Source organism: Oncorhynchus tshawytscha, linkage group LG20, assembly GCF_018296145.1.
Source record: "Oncorhynchus tshawytscha isolate Ot180627B linkage group LG20, Otsh_v2.0, whole genome shotgun sequence".
NCBI classification, from domain to species: domain Eukaryota; kingdom Metazoa; phylum Chordata; class Actinopteri; order Salmoniformes; family Salmonidae; genus Oncorhynchus; species Oncorhynchus tshawytscha.
In genome coordinates, this window is record NC_056448.1 from 10,797,907 (window position 1) to 10,815,102 (window position 17,196).

Below are 17,196 nucleotides of genomic sequence, written 5' to 3' on the forward strand. Positions count from 1 at the left end.
ATCATACCGGTCTGAAGTCATTAGTGTAGCTCTCTGCCTTCAGAAACTTCTGTATATCTTGGAGATTGCCCAGAGTAGCACTCATTCCAATGATCTGAGTTGACTCTGTAAAGAAGAAAATCAGTTTCCCACACATTTTCAAAACACCTTCCTTCACCATGAATATGATGAGAGTAAAATAGCAGTCACACTTACTACTGATATAGAGCACTTTGGCTAGAGTCATCTCAATGATAGCTCCTCTGCTACCATCACCCAACATGTGGAGCTAATAAGAAGAGAAATGGAGTGGCATAAATAATTGGATACTACAGTACAATATAATTGATTGTGTCCAATACACAAGGCATCAACATATACATTGTTTGTGTCTAGTGAGTGGCTATTCTATGTTTTGTAATGATAACATCTCAGATGTCAATGTAATAAGATATTTGCATACCTCATCCACAACCACCAGCCCCACATTGTCCAGTCTGTTGGTCTCTATGAGAGAGTTTACCAGGCCGTGTGCCTTCTCTATAGTGGCAATGTACAGGGACCTCTTGCCCCTTCCCTTCACTGGAGGGAACCTGCCCTTACTGCCAGCATACTCCTCCACCATGAAGTCTAGCTCCAGGCCAAAACTGGCCAACCCTCGAACCTGGGAATGCATGCAAAACACAGTGCTCAGATTTGCCATTGACATACAAAAATGTTTAATTATAATTCCTTTGTACAGTTGGATGAAAGAGGAATTATATACATTTCGTAAACAAAACAATGACCACAATACCTTCTCCTGCACTAGAGATACGTAAGGCAGGATGAAAAGGGCATCCTTCTTTCTGCACAGAATCTCTTTGAGGATAAGAATCTCAGCCACCAAAGTCTTCCCACCACTGGTGGGAAGAGAGTAGATGAGGTTTCTCCTCTGCTGAACTGAGTCCAGGTTTAGACAAGTTTTCTGCCATTCTGAAATATAAGAGAGCATTGTTATTGATGATACTCTAATATGAAGCAGGGCAAGAGCTCAAATTACTCACACTTAGCAAGACAACCAGACACTTTGAAAACATAGCCATGTTAAAGTTGATGCAGAACTAGTGAGGACATGCAATTAGACAGGGAAAAGGAATAGAAATCCATTCACCATATAAATCTTTGATTCCTTTGAGATTGCATATCAGCTCCTTCACTTTGGTGGGAAGACCAAAGAAAGGCCCAAGGTCTGTTGTCGCCATGGAGACAGATTCCATAGCCTGCATGGCAACACTGATCTCCTCTGTAACTACGGCCTCCTTCTGCACTGCAGTCCGGGAGACACTAGAAGGAGTTGCTGCATTAGCCATCATAGCTCTCTTCAGATGATCGGACACGCTCTTCCTTGCCTTGGGGGCGATATGCCTCTCATTTCTTTCTTCAGTGCTGACAGACTTCTCAGGATGTCTCATAGGCATGGAGGTTTTGTCCTCATCTGTACAGCAGTTCCTGTCTGCTGTTTGGGGATCTTGTAGAAAAGCGAGTTGTGAGCTTGGCATGTCTAGGAAAGCATCATCTGTGAAGCCCTCCAGGAATGATTCTGTCATTGAGTCATCACATGATTGTTTCGGACAGTTGTCTGTTGAAGACTTCAGTGAAGTGAAGTCAGGGTTCCCAGCAAGCAAAATCACAGGGCATCTGCTGCTGGTTGTATGGTCAATGTCATGCGGTCTCATGTTCTGCCCCACTCTATCGAGCTTTGCCAGGAAAGAGCTGTCGCTTACAATGCTGTCATAGTCCCCAAATAAGTCCTCAGGGTCACTGCAGTACTGCAAAAAAAAGCAACGTTAAGAAACAGTAAATGCACTTGTAACTCACTCAATATCATGTTGAAATTACAGTAAAATCATCAGACCACAAGAAGTGTATAATACACCATTGTGATATTAGTTAGCTACCCACCTCACTGAACTTTGCATCCATGGATTTGTCCAAAGCTCTGGAAAGCTCTATCTGTCCCGTGTTGTCAGGACATTGTCGTCCAGAAGCACTGGTCCTTTTCCTTGCGGGCGTGAGATGACTTATTCGTCTATCCCTGGACCGCTTCCTCGAGGACTGTCGTTTTACTTTGATTTCGGCACTCATTGTCAAACCTGACTCTGTCGGACACCTCACTGACGTTAGCCTAAGAAAACACTAGTAGCATTCCAGCTATGTTGGCATGCTAGCGAGCTACTAGCTAAGTAACGTTAGTAAATACAATACATGTTGGCTGACAGGGTGAGCTCCTCAATTCATTTGCTACTGAGTCAAATTGGCTGACTGAGTGAGTTGGCAAGCTATCTTGGAAAAAAAATAGATAGCTGACGTTAACGTTGGCTAACTTCACGCCAAAATGTTAAGTGAACAAACTCAACCGTTTTTCGTTAGCTGAAAGTAGCTAAATTGACTAGACATGGTTAACACTAGGCTTACTGTCAAATCGTCTTTAACAACCGAGAACTCAAAATATAAAATAGAGAATACATTTTGAAGCGTAACTAACCAGATACATACAATACAGACGACAACTATGAATTTGTAAACATGAGTCTAACGTATTAGCCAATCAGAGACGAGTAAAGATTGTAACTATAAATTGAGTCGGGTGGAGAACGGAACTTTTTTCCGACCTATTGATACAATCAGTCTATATGTGCCGTACTGTATTTGAATATTAGACTCATTATATTCTATGGGAGTTTTAGATTTGATATGTGGAAATTGTACAAACGATCACTTCGAAAATACATTCATTTTGGGAGGAACGTTTGATCATGGGCCAACATATAAACGTGAACAGGAAATTACGTCAAATAGACAGAGCTCAATTTTGGCTCTACAATTTCGATTTTTCAACGTTACTCGCTGGTCGACAGAGAGGGGTTTGCGCCTCTATGGGGTAATGTTTCGTGTTAATTATTCGCATGTGGAAAGCAATGCCGAGACAAACAGAGGAGGAATGTAGGAGAAAAGAGAGTAGAGGTCTAAGAGAGTGAGGGAAGAAGAGGGTGAGCTTGAATCGGACAAATTGCGTAAAAAAGGGATATTGTTTGTCAAAGAAGAATGGTAGATCGTGTAAGCAGAGGGAGCTGAAGACAGGAGTAATTGAAGTGAATTAGGGTGAAGTATCGGAGGTGGTAGGTGCGGTAAAGTTATCGGAGACCGAGGATCAGAATGAAGAAGAGTCTGACAGTGGGAGTTAAGTTTGGAAAAAGTGGACTCTTGCCTTTCGGCTGATCCAATTGCGTTTTCACGGTGGGTGAAAAAAGGAGTTGGGTCATGTGGAATCGGTGAGGGTAACTTGAAGTGGTCTAGTGATAATTGTTTGTGTTTCTGCTGAGGACGAATGCGCTCCAAGTAAAACGAATGGGGGTAAGTAAAGTGAAGTGTTTCGATCTCAAGAAAAAGGCACCAATGAAAGGAGGGGTAACTGGGGTAGCAGTAGATATAAACGTTGACCAGCTGAGGGCAAATATTCCCGGTGAATGTGATCTCGTCGATTGAAGCGACGCAGACAGGGTGGGGAAACAGAAGTCATTGTCTGTTCTTTTGAGTTTTGAAGTAGAGTCTTTGCCTGACAAAGTGAAGTTAGGATATATAAGTTATCCTGTACGAGCGTATGTGCCGAGTAAGATGTTACAGGTGTCAAGCTTATGGGCATGTGGCAGCAGTGTGTAGGAGGGAGGGTCCAATGTGTGAGGAATGTGCAGAAGGGCATGAGACAAAGGAATGTGTAGTATTGGGGAAAGTAGTGGAATGTGTTAATTGTAGGGGTGCACATTGCGCTGGGGGTCAGACATGTACCGTGCGAGAGAGGCAGTTTGAGGTTTCCATGGTTAGAGTAGAGCAGAAGTTGTCATATGCTGAGGCAGTGAAGTAGAGGAAGATTGGTTAAAGGGGAGAGGTGGTGAGAGTAGTAGAGATATACCTGTACATAGGGATAGGCCAAAAAGTTAAATATGTTTCAGTAAGATTGGATTTTTAGCTTTCATAGCAGTGGTTATTAATTATACTGCAGGGATGGATCGGAAGTCTCAGAAAATTGAGGTTGTGGTTGCAGCTGCTGAGAGGTATTTGGGTGTGTAAGAGTTACATGTGTTAAGTAGTGATGTCCCATCCTTTCAGGGTGATGGCATGAGGTAGGAATTAATATATTTACATTTTGGAGTAGGGGGGTGTCCATTTTATATAATTTTGAAATTAGTGAGTATAGTGTTAGATGGTAAGGTATTTATTTAGTACATTATTTTCCAAGTAAAGTATACGGGAGTTGTACTCCAGTCTAGTAGATGGCGCTAATGCAACAAATTGGATGTCAACCGCTGTTAAATCTCATAGAAGAAGATTACGTCAAATAACATCCGGATCTTTCCTTCGCAGGTCAAAAATGTTTGCTGTCCGAAGCTTTCGATCTTTACAATTCACATTTTCACAGCTTGGAGGCACACGTAAGAATGATGTTCAATGTTTTGATTGAATTGCATTGCTAGTGATACAAGCATGATTATACTGACGTTTATAATCACTAAGATAACCTATTAGCTAAATGGATAGCTAATGTTAGCTAGCGTTAGTTAACCTCTAGCTATGCCATCCATCATTAACTAGCCAACCACGTGTCGTTTATCTACCTAACCGACCAGAGCAACCTCTATATTTTTTGTGAGTTATTGTCTGCTTTACTTTTTATCACAGAACAATGTCTCAGAAGTCTGTCAGGCTCGTCTAATGTAGTCCAGAAGAACGATGACATGGTAAGCCATTTTAAAGCCACCTATTAACGTTAGCTAGCTACCTTTCGAAGAGTGCACTAGTAAAACGTTATCAATAGACTAAATGGATCCAAGATTACGTTTTTAAATGCAAATAGAACTTGATTTATATTTACCCTTAGTGCTCAGGGATAGCTCAGGGACACCCAGGTTTAGAGGCTCACTCCATCCCGCATAGAAAACAGCTGGATCAATGAACTGCAAATACCGACATTCTGTTGTAACGTTTACGAACGTTTTAGTAATCCTTGCGATGTGTTTTTGGAAACTATTAGAAGTGTGCTATCACATCAGCGAGAAATCATCTTTCAATTACAAAATATACACTTACTGTAGGCAGTTTAGCCAAGTTGCATCCTTCAGAATTTTAAATAACACTGGGCAAACCGAGGTATGAAACTTCACTCCCCAGCCATGACTGTATAGTCGTGGCCAAACGTTTTGAGAATGACACCAATATTAATTTCCACAAAGTTTGCTTGCTTCAGTGTCTTTAGATATTTTTGTCAGCTGTTACTATGGAATACTTAAGTATAAATACAAGCATTTCATAAGTGTCAAAGGCTTTTATTGACTACATGACGTTGATGCAAAGAGTCAATATTTGCAGTGTTGACCCTTCTTTTTCAAGACCTCTGCAATCTGCCCTGGCATGCTGTCAATTAACTTCTGGGCCACTTCCTGACGGATGGCAGCCCATTCTTGCATAGTCAATGCTTGACGTTTGTCAGAATTTGTGGGGTTTTGTTTGTCCACCCGCCTCTTGATTGACCACAAGTTCTCAATGGAATTAAGGTCTGGGGAGTTTCCTGGCCATGGACCCAAAATATCAATGTTTTGTTCCCAGAGCCACATAGTTATCACTTTTGCCTTATGGCACGGTGCTCCCATCATGCTGGAAAAGGCATTGTTCGTCACCAAACTGTCCCTGGATTGTTGGGAGAAGTTGCTCTCGGGGGATGTGTTGGTACCATTCTTTATTCATGGCAGTGTTCTTAAGCAAAATTGTGAATGAGCCCACTCCCTTAGCTGAGAAGCAACCCGACACATGAATGGTCTCAGTATGCATTACTGTTGGCATGACACAGGACTGATGGTAGAGCTCACCTTGTCTTCTCCGGACAAGCTTTTTTCCGGATGCCCCAAACAATCGGATAGGGGATTCATCAGAGAAAATGACTTTACCCCAGTCCTCAGCAGTCCAATCCCTGTACCTTTTGCAGAATAGGCACTCACACCTGCCTGCTGCTATTCCTGAGCAAGCTCTGTACTGGTGGTGCCCCGATCCCGAAGCTGAATCAACTTTAGGAGACGGTCCTGGAGCTTGCTGGACTTTCTTGGGCGCCCTGAAACCTTCTTCACAACAATTGAACCTTGAAGTTCTTGATGATCCGATAAATGGTTGATTTAGGTGCAATCTTACTGGCAGCAATATCTTTTCCTGTGAATCCCTTTTTGTGCGAAGCAATGATGACTGCACCTGTTTCCTTGCAGGTAACCATGGTTGACAGAGGAAGAACAATGATTCCAAGCACCACCCTCCTTTGACCTTGAATAACAGACTGGAAGCTTCAAATCAGCATGACAGAGTGATCTCCAGCTTTGTCCTCGTCAACACTCACACCTGTGTTAACGAGAGAATCACTGGCATGATGTCAGCTGGTCCTTTTGTGGCAGGGCTGAAATGCAGTGGAAATGTTTTTTGGGGTTTCAGTTCATTTGCATGGCAATGAGGGACTTTGCAATTAATTGCAATTCATCTGATCACTCTTCATAACATTCTGGACTACATGCAAATTGCCATCATACAAACTGAGGTGGCAGACTTCGTGAAAATTAATATTTGTCTTTCTCAACTTTTGGCCACGACTGTATGGAAGCAACTTTGCTGAACTGCGATCAGCAAGTGTATCTTTTGTATTAGAGCAATTATTTATCGCTTCTATGTATGTAAGTTATAAATGTTTCAAACTCTCGTGTGAGACATATTTGCATTTAGAGCGCCAAAGCTCTGTCTGCACATTATGCCTGAGCTAATGATAATGGACATTGAATGACCCACTGCATCCATGCATTGGAGTCATGAGAAGGGCTAGCTCAAGGAGTAACATTCCTCCACATGTCAAGAGAATTATTACTTTTTTTTTTCAACTTGATTTGAAGCTATATGTCATTTGACTACAAGGTCTATTTGTTGTATAGATTTACGTAAATGTTTATCTCCCCAGCCTTTACAGATGGAGAATCCATACAAACAACCACAGAAGGGCTGCATTCTCTGTAACATCACAGTGGACTTCAAGAATGTTCAGGTCTGTCATTAGACTACTGTATTAAGTGATGCGCAAATATCCAATGTTTATTTAAAATTTGCCTAATTTTTCTCCAAACTTCTTTCCAATAGCTGCTGTCCCAGTTTATATCCCCACACACAGGAAGAGTTTACGGCAGGCACATAACAGGTGAGAACTTGGTCACGAAAAGTGCTGAAAATGTACACATCAGAGCAGAGGCTGTCGTATCAAGGTGTTTATTCTTTTCTAGGTCTATGTGGTAAGAAACAGCGGGAGATCGCCAAAGCCATAAAGAAAGCTCATTCGATGGGTATGCCCTCAAATCACACATTTTTATTATTGACTGTACACTCCAAACCAACTCATTCACTCAGAATCCCATTCTGAATGATGTCTTTGCACTAAATTTGAAAACAATGTCCACAATAAAAAGATGCAGATATGGATTTATGGGACAGTAAAATTATTTCTACAAAATTGAGTGCAGAGACATGGGATTCTGATGTAATATGAGTTGGTTTGGAGTGTTTTCTTAAATACTTTTAGACACATTTTCATAATGCATTGTAGTCAATGGCAAATGATGGCAATTTTCTCTGTAATGAAATAAAGTTGTGGGATCAACTACAAGCACAGAATGAGTGAACAACGCCACATGAGAAAATGTGTGAACAATATGATAAAATCGAGGTTGCTCTGTAATAGTTTCTCTTTGGAAACTTCAATGCGCCATCTATCACTACTGACCAGAGGATTTGTAATACATTGTGTGCTACAGACTGGTCTGGCTCAAAATGACCATGTTTTGATCATCCAGTCCTTCCTATAATAAATACTGGTAATATTTTCCTCCACAGGATTCATGTCTGTAACCCACAAGGACCCACATTTTATGAAAGATCCAAACATCTGTGACATCCGGCACTTGGAGTAACTGTGTCCGCCTGTATTGTGGAGCTAGTCTAGCATAGATACTGTAATTGTGTATTAAAACATTTTTCAATGTGGAAGATTGCTTGTTAGTCTTGTCTTTGAGCTGTCATGCTTGGGTTGAGTTATGAGACCAATCGTAACTCACTACACATGTGAAAATAATTTAATGCAACTCTGTGCAAGTTCAATTACAGCGTTAACTATTTTATATACAGTACCAGTCAAGTTTGGACACCTACTCATTCAAGGGTTTTTCTTTGTTTGCACTATTTTCTACATTGTAGAATAATAGTGAAGACATCAACTAGAACTAGCACATGGAATCATGTGTTAACAAAAAGTGTTAAAAATCAAACTATTTTAGATTCTTCAAAGTAGCCACCCTTTGCCTTGACAGCTTTGCGCCCACTTGGCGTTCTCTCAACCTCCTTCACGAGGAATGCTTTTCCAACAGTCTTGAAGGAGTTCCCACATATGCTGAGCACTTGTTGGCTGCTTTTCCTTCACTCTGCGGTCCAAACCATCTCAATTGGGTTGAGGCCAGGTCATCTGATGTTGCACTCCATTGCTCTCCTTGGTCAAATAGCCCTTACCCAGCCTGGAGGTGTGTTTTGTGTTATTGTCCTGTTGTAAAACAATTATTGTCCCACTATGCACAAACCGGATGGGATGGTGTATCGCTGCGGTAGCCATGCTGGTTAACTTTGCCTTGAATTCTAAATAAATCGCCAGCAAAGCACCATCACACCACCATGCTTCACGTGGGATCCACATGCAGAGATAATCCGTTCACCTACTTTGCGTCTCACAACGTCACGGCGGTTGGAACCAACAATCTCAAATTTGGACTCTTCAGACCAAAGGACAGATTTCCACTGGTCTAATGTCCATTGCTCGTGTTTCTTGGCCTAATCAAGTCTCCTTATTGGTGTCCTTTTAGTAGTGTGTTCTTTGCAGCAATCAACCATGAAGGCCTGATTCATGCAGTCTCCTCTGAACAGTTGTTGGTGTGTCTTACTTGAACTCTGAAGCATTTATTTGGGCTGCAATCTGCAGTGCAGTTAACTCAAATGAACTTATTCTCTGCAGCAGAGGTAACTCTGGGTCTTCCTTTCCTGTGGCAGTCCTCGAGAGCCAGTTTCATCATAGCGCTTGGTTTTTGTGACTGCACTTGAAGAAACGTTCAAAGTTCTTAATTTTCTGCATTGACTGACCATGTCTTAAGGTAATGAACTGTTCTCTTTGCTATTTGAGCTGTTCTATTTGGTAAAAGACCTAGTCCATATTATGGCTCTTTTGTATACCACCCCTACCATCTCAACACAACTGATTTGCTCAAAGGCATTAAGGAAAGAAATTCCACAAATTAACTTAAAGGCACACCTGTTAATTTAAATGCATTCCAGGTGACTACCTCATGCAGCTGGTTGAGAGAATGTAGAGTGTGCATAGCTCAAGGCAAAGGGTGGCTACTTTGAAGAATCTCAAAATATATATTAATTTAACACTGGTTACATGATTCCATGTGTGTTATTTCATAGTTTTGATGGCTTCACTATTATTCTACAATGTAGAAAATCGTACAAATAAAACCCTGGAATGAGTAGGTGTCAACTTTTCACTGGTACTGTATATATCACTTTATTTCAAGGACATTTCTTACATTTAAAATGTTACCCCCAAAATAAGCAAATCGAAGGCATCCCTAAATATACGTTTTCAGTAATTGAGGGGAATGTCACAGATTTTCCTATACTCCATACACTTTTATGCAAAGTAATTTGAGTAGTACATTTTTGTCCTCTGTTAGACATGTCTAAATTATTTCTGTTTTGATTGTCTGGTATCAAATCATCCTCAGTCTCTGACCCACTGACTGACAATGAAGACCCCTCCGTCTCCTCCAGCATGTTTTTCCTCCTCTTGGGCGTGTCAGATGATTCCCAAAGGGGATGTTTTATCCAGGACGTCCCTCCGCCTCTACCAAGCCTCCCCTTCCTGGCTTTGGACTGTATGAGTCAGGATCAAAGGCAGTGTTGTGGTGATGTCTATGCCATGGTCAGTGTTGCAGCAGAACTCAGGCACGGGGAACCCCTGGAACGTTAGAGCCTGTGTTTGGAGTAGAGCTGCCCCAGGGAACAGTGTCTTAATGGTCTCACAGAGCAGTACATTCTCCTGAGACTGGGCTGGAGTGGAGTCCATCTGCTGAGTTGGGGAACACAAAGTAAAACATGCTTAACACACTCAAAAGTAAGATAAAATAACAAATCAAGAATTGATAAATAGAACAGCAGAAGTTGGTCATACTTTTTTTTTCTGCTCTTGTTTCCTCTCACTGACAGTCCTTAGAGATGAAACATCTGCAAGCAGCTCCTCGACCAATCGCTCACTCCTCCACTTTCTTACATGCCACCTGAAGAGAAATAAACCGAAATCCCAGGTGACGCCATCATGTTTACCAATGGTTGTACATAGTCATTTGTACGTTTTTACATTTCTGTTTTCATTATCCATTACATTATCCGTTCAACGTACCTTCAGTTTGCCTTGCAAGGAGTTGTTCATTTCATTAATCTCATCCACCTCTTGCAGGGATCCATCCAAGGAGAAGAATCTATATCTACACAGAGCAAAATAGAGAAGTGTAAGACTAGTCATACAGGTACCAGACAAACACACTCAGATTACATTTTTCAAAGTCAATAGTACCCAATGCCAAGGCCCAGGGGTCAGCAAAGCTAGTACCTGTGTTTCCAAACAGCATGGTTGTAGTTGACTGATGAACAAGATGCAGACAGTCTCCAGTAGTCCTGCTGTTCCAACAAACCCAGGTTGCTGACCCGGACAGGAACGCTGCGGTATTGACTACTTAGACAGTGCAACACAGAGTTCAGACCTTAAAAACATACAATCACTCACTAAAGATCCCATGACAAAACACTAACAGTTTCATTAAAAACAGTGTGAAGGATATCACAATGTGAATGTACTGACCTGCAATGTGATCTGTAGACTGCATACTCCCAGTTTGTGAGTGGAGCCTGATGATGTGACCTCACTGGGTGTCAGTAGCAGAAACATTAGCTCCTGATTGGAGACTGCTCTTTTCAGGTTCTCATGGATTACTTGCTCTCTGAAGGTAATTTGTTGATCTGTGTATCTCTGCTGTTTATACCAACCAATCACATTCTCCTGGATAGGAAAGTCAAATAAAGTTGAAGTTGATAGTTGCCCTGGTAGCAGTATAGACAGAGAGCTCCTGTTCATTTGTACATATTTAATTTGCTTTCAGAATCAACATGTTTTTTTTTATGACAATTACTTTTTATTGTATATCTGGTGGTTTTGAGCCACGGATTTGCACATTGTCTGACAGGTGTTACGGTTTTCTTCCGTTGAAAGAGAGTCGGACCAAAATGCAGCGTGGTTAGTTCGATACATATTTAATGAAGAAAAAAACACGAACTATACAAAAACAACAAACGGAACGTGAAAACCTATACAGCCTATTTGGTGACAACTAACACAAAGACAGGAACAATCACCCACGAAACACTCAAAGAATATGGCTGCCTAAATATGGTTCCCAATCAGAGACAACGAGAATCACCTGCCTCTGATTGAGAACCGCCTCAGGCAACCATAGACTTTGCTAGAACACCCCACTAAGCCACAATCCCAAAACCTACGAAAAAAAAACATACATAAACACAACACAAAATAAACCCATGTCACACCCTGGCCTGACCAAATAAATATAGAAAACACAAAATACTAAGACCAGGGCGTGACAACAGGTAAACTTTTTTTTTTGCTTGACTAGTTCGCTGGCTAATGTTTTTTAGAAACATTTATTTGGACACGTACAGTGCCTTCGGAAAGTATTCAGACCCCTGGACTTTTCCACATTTTGTTATGTTACAGCCTTATTCTAAAATTATTATTTTTTTAAATTATTGATTTAAAAAAAATAATAACCTCAGCAATCTACACACAATATCCTATAATGACAAAGTGAAAACAGGCTTAGAAATGTTCGCAAATGTATTAGAAATTTTTTAAAAACAGAAATACAAATTTGCAAAAATGTCAACTTGTTTTTGCGTTGTCATTATGCGGTATTGTGTTTAGATTGAGGGGGAAAAAACAGTTCTATCAATTTTAGAACAAGGCTGTAGCCTAACAAAATGTGAAAAAGTCTAGGGGTCTGAATACTTTCCGAATGCACTGTACCACCTTTTTTTATTTCACCTGGCTGCCAGTTCCTGATCTTTTGAGATCATGTGAGGAGTTGCTTGAAGTGTAACAGGAATGGGAGATGGAGGAATACAGTGCTGAGGCAGAGGCTCATAGTCAGTACGACTGGCTACTATTCTGAACTTTGTGTAGTGAGCATTCTGCCGCCCAGAGCTGCTGAGGCATCACCCAAGTGGATGCTACACTACACAGAGTGGAAGAAGAGAAGTCCAGTGTCTATATGGCGCAGGTTGGTTGGTTCCGACTTGCCCTCTACAAGATCATCAGCAGACTCCACCACCAGCATCATCTACCATCATCTGACCAATTCCCTACGCTCAGGCATGCAGTAGTACCTCAGTGCGCTCAAGCCATGAATGAACTGACCCCCTACATCTGCAGAGGATGCAGCTTTCAAAGACTTGGCAGCAATTGGTTGACTTGACCTGTCATCATTACATTGCTTGTTTGTTTGTTTTCCCCCTTATGAAGCACTTTGAGATTTCTATTATTGAAAGCGCTATAGAAGTTGAATACATTATTATTAAATAGGAAGAGGCTGAATAAAAGTGTGCTTTGTTGGCTATCAAACAAGATAGGAAAGAAATGCAAACATCTTGCATAATGGCAAATGTTCTTTTTCTCCCAGGACTCAGTTGAAATATCCTTATTTGTGACACCTCCTTTTACTCTATGTTCCAGACGTTCTAGACGACCAATTCTCATAGCTTTTAGCCGTACCCTTATTCTACTCCTCCTATGTTCCTCTGGCGATGTAGAGGTGAATCCAGGCCCTGCAGTGCCTAGCTCCACTCCTATTCCCCAGGCGCTCTCTTTTGACGACTTCTGTAACCGTAATAGCCTTGGTTTCATGCATGTTAACATTAGAAGCCTCCTTCCTAAGTTTGTTCTATTCACTGCTTTAGCACACTCTGCCAACCCGGATGTTCTAGCTGTGTCTGAATCCTGGCTTAGGAAGACCACCAAAAATTCAGAAATTTTAATTCCAAACTACAACATTTTCAGACAAGATAGAACTGCCAGAGGGGGCGGTGTTGCAATCTACTGCAAAGATAGCCTGCAGAGTTCTGTCCTACTATCCAGGTCTGTACCCAAACAATTTGAACTTCTACTTTTAAAAATCCACCTCTCTAAAAACAAGTCTCTCACCGTTGCCGCCTGCTATAGACCACCCTCTGCCCCCAGCTGTGCTCTGGACACCATATGTGAACTGATTGCCCCCCATCTATCTTCAGAGTTCGTGCTGCTAGGCGACCTAAACTGGAACATGTTTAACACCCCAGCCATCCTACAATCTAAACTTGATGCCCTCAATCTCACACAAATTATCAATGAACCTACCAGGTACCTCCCCAAAGCCTTAAACACAGGCACCCTCATAGATATCATCCTAACCAACTTCCCCTCTAAATACACCTCTGCTGTCTTCAACCAAGATCTCAGCGATCACTGCCTCATTGCCTGCATCTGTAATGGGTCAGCGGTCAAACGACCTCCACTCATCACTGTAAAACGCTCCCTGAAACACTTCTGCGAGCAGGCCTTTCTAATCGCCCTGGCTGGGGTATCCTGGAAGGATATTGATCTCATCCCTTCAATAGAGGATGCCTGGATATTTTTTTTAAATGCCTTCCTAACCATCTTAAATAAACATGCCCCATTCAAGAAATTTAGAACCAGGAACAGATATAGCCCTTGGTTCTCCCCAGACCTGACTGCCCTTAACCAACACAAAAACATCCTATGGCGTTCTGCATTAGCATCGAACAGCCCCCGTGATATGCAGCTGTTCAGGGAAGCTAGAAACCATTATACACAGGCAGTTAGAAAAGCCAAGGCTAGCTTTTTCAAGCAGAAATTTGCTTCCTGCAACACTAACTCAAAAAGTTCTGGGACACTGTAAAGTCCATGGAGAATAAGAACACCTCCTCCCAGCTGCCCACTGCACTGAAGATAGGAAACACTGTCACCACTGATAAATCCACCATAATTGAGAATTTCAATAAGCATTTTTCTACGGCTGGCCATGCTTTCCACCTGGCTACTCCTACCCCGGTCAACAGCACTGCACCCCCAACAGCAACTCGCCCAAGCCTTCCCCATTTCTCCTTCTCCCAAATCCATTCAGCTGATGTTCTGAAAGAGCTGCAAAATCTGGACCCCTACAAATCAGCCGGGCTAGACAATCTGGACCCTTTCTTTCTAAAATTATCTGCCGAAATTGTTGCCACCCCTATTACTAGCCTGTTCAACCTCTCTTTCGTATCGTCTGAGATTCCCAAAGATTGGAAAGCAGCTGCGGTCATCCCCCTCTTCAAAGGGGGGGACACTCTTGACCAAAACTGCTACAGACCTATATCTATCCTACCGTGCCTTTCTAAGGTCTTCGAAAGCCAAGTCAACAAACAGATTACCGACCATTTCGAATCTCACCATACCTTCTCTGCTATGCAATCTGGTTTCAGAGCTGGTCATGGGTGCACCTCAGCCACGCTCAAGGTCCTAAACGATATCTTAACCGCCATCGATAAGAAACATTACTGTGCAGCTGTATTCATTGATCTGGCCAAGGCTTTCGACTCTGTCAATCACCACATCCTCATCGGCAGACTTGGCAGCCTTGGTTTCTCAAATGATTGCCTCGCCTGGTTCACCAACTACTTCTCTGATAGAGTTCAGTGTGTCAAATCGGAGGGTCTGCTGTCCGGACCTCTGGCAGTCTCTATGGGGGTGCCACAGGGTTCAATTCTTGGACCGGCTCTCTTCTCTGTATACATCAATGAGGTCGCTCTTGCTGCTGGTGAGTCTCTGATCCACCTCTACGCAGACGACACCATTCTGTATACTTCCGGCCCTTCTTTGGACACTGTGTTAACAACCCTCCAGGCAAGCTTCAATGCCATACAACTCTCCTTCCGTGGCCTCCAATTGCTCTTAAATACAAGTAAAACTAAATGCATGCTCTTCAACCGATCGCTACCTGCACCTACCCGCCTGTCCAACATCACTACTCTGGACGGCTCTGACTTAGAATACGTGGACAACTACAAATACTTAGGTGTCTGGTTGGACTGTAAACTCTCCTTCCAGACCCATATCAAACATCTCCAATCCAAAGTTAAATCTAGAATTGGCTTCCTATTTCGCAACAAAGCATCCTTCACTCATGCTGCCAAACATACCCTTGTAAAACTGACCATCCTACCAATCCTCGACTTTGGCGATGTCATTTACAAAATAGCCTCCAATACCCTACTCAACAAATTGGATGCAGTCTATCACAGTGCAATCCGTTTTGTCACCAAAGCCCCATATACTACCCACCATTGCGACCTGTACGCTCTCGTTGGCTGGCCCTCGCTTCATACTCGTCGCCAAACCCACTGGCTCCATGTCATCTACAAGACCCTGCTAGGTAAAGTCCCCCTTATCTCAGCTCGCTGGTCACCATAGCATCTCCCACCTGTAGCACACGCTCCAGCAGGTATATCTCTCTAGTCACCCCCAAAACCAATTCTTTCTTTGGCCGCCTCTCCTTCCAGTTCTCTGCTGCCAATGACTGGAACGAACTACAAAAATCTCTGAAACTGGAAACACTTATCTCCCCCACTAGCTTTAAGCACCAACTGTCAGAGCAGCTCACAAATTACTGCACCTGTACATAGCCCACCTATAATTTAGCCCAAACAACTACCTCTTTCCCAACTGTATTTAATTTTTATTTATTTATTTATTTTGCTCCTTTGCACCCCATTATTTTTATTTCTACTTTGCACATTCTTCCATTGCAAAACTACCATTCCAGTGTTTTACTTGCTATATTGTATTTACTTTGCCACCATGGCCTTTTTTGCCTTTACCTCCCTTCTCACCTCATTTGCTCACATTGTATATAGACTTGTTTATACTGTATTATTGACTGTATGTTTGTTTTACTCCATGTGTAACTCTGTGTCGTTGTATCTGTCGAACTGCTTTGCTTTATCTTGGCCAGGTCGCAATTGTAAATGAGAACTTGTTCTCAACTTGCCTACCTGGTTAAATAAAGGTAAATAAATAAATAAAATAAAACAGCAATATTACCAAGGTCTCTTATTCCACTTACCTCCTTATAATTTGAAAAAAGGTGCCTTACTTCATCCTGGTTCACCTCCCCTATACTATTATAGACGCTTGGTGCGGGGAGAAAAACACTATTATTGGAAGTGAAATGCTGCTAGCAGAAATTATCAAAATACTGTTGCAATACACACACAGCTGAATCACAATTTTAAGAAACCTTTCATCTTTGCAGTTTACCTATTGAGCTTGCGACAGGATGTTTCTGAAAGTCTGGAACAGAAACTACGGTGAGATAACAGTCAGTTCATACTGTAGCCAAGATGACATTGTGATGATTCAAGTGCACAGCTGATGACCCACTTATTGCATGCTCAAACTGTATGTTGTCGATTTGAGAATCAGTGATGTTTGCTTCTCGCTTCAGCTTTGCTCTCACCAGGAATGAGACCTTCCTGTAAAATGTAATGAGTCACATACATGTCTGAGGTGAGTTAAATATAATAAATAACCTGGCGATAACCAGCATCTGAATAAGTGGGCTATGTGGTCAGAGCTATCTGTTGTGGCGCTAGAAAAAGTTAGCTAACGATATGTCAGTTGCCCATATTTTCTGTAGACGAACCTGATTAATAGGTGCACAGCTAATGTTGTATATTTTTTCAATCATGAATTATAATATTTATCTAGCTAACTACTTACTACATCAGAATCACTGTTAAAGTGGTGAAACATTAATGAACCAAGAACAAATCCGGAGATGCGAACAGAGGAGTTTGAGTCCGCCATGCCTCCCGTTGTCAAGGAAGGCTGCGTAAAAACAGCGCATATCCTCTGCAATGGCCTGCACTCTTGCTGCGCAGCTGAATGTGCACGAA

At 42.0% G+C, this 17,196-nt stretch overlaps 2 protein-coding genes and 1 pseudogene across 4 annotated transcripts in view; 1 reads left to right on the forward strand and 2 right to left on the reverse strand.

Annotated features, from left to right (window-relative positions):
- Positions 1–2,571, reverse strand: part of helq (helicase, POLQ like) — an 11,767-nt gene extending 9,196 nt beyond the window's left edge. Inside the window, exons 1-6 of the mRNA XM_042302186.1 lie at positions 1,924–2,571; positions 1,133–1,790; positions 776–954; positions 443–643; positions 196–268; positions 8–105 (exon numbers count right to left, since the gene is read on the reverse strand). Coding sequence (XP_042158120.1) covers positions 8–105; positions 196–268; positions 443–643; positions 776–954; positions 1,133–1,790; positions 1,924–2,106 — 1,392 coding nt within the window. The 5' untranslated portion in view covers positions 2,107–2,571. The remainder of the gene's footprint in view (positions 1–7; positions 106–195; positions 269–442; positions 644–775; positions 955–1,132; positions 1,791–1,923) is intronic.
- A 212-nt stretch (positions 2,572–2,783) lies between these two features.
- On the forward strand, positions 2,784–8,076 carry mrps18c (mitochondrial ribosomal protein S18C). 3 transcript variants are annotated; one of them, XM_024380830.2, is made up of 7 exons: positions 2,784–2,902; positions 4,384–4,451; positions 4,699–4,757; positions 7,004–7,087; positions 7,180–7,237; positions 7,320–7,379; positions 7,927–8,076. In XM_024380830.2, exons 1-7 carry the CDS (start codon positions 2,898–2,900, stop codon positions 8,001–8,003), a joined length of 411 nt encoding a protein of 136 aa, XP_024236598.2. In that variant the 5' UTR covers positions 2,784–2,897; the 3' UTR covers positions 8,004–8,076. The 3 variants fall into 3 exon arrangements, with proteins under 3 accessions (XP_024236598.2, XP_024236600.1, XP_024236599.1); XM_024380832.2 differs by lacking the exon at positions 2,784–2,902 and adding an exon at positions 2,909–3,375; XM_024380831.2 differs by lacking the exon at positions 2,784–2,902 and adding an exon at positions 2,909–3,258.
- Positions 8,077–9,675: 1,599 nt separating this feature from the next.
- Positions 9,676–17,108, reverse strand: LOC112219519 (annotated as a pseudogene).
- Positions 17,109–17,196: the final 88 nt, after the last annotated feature.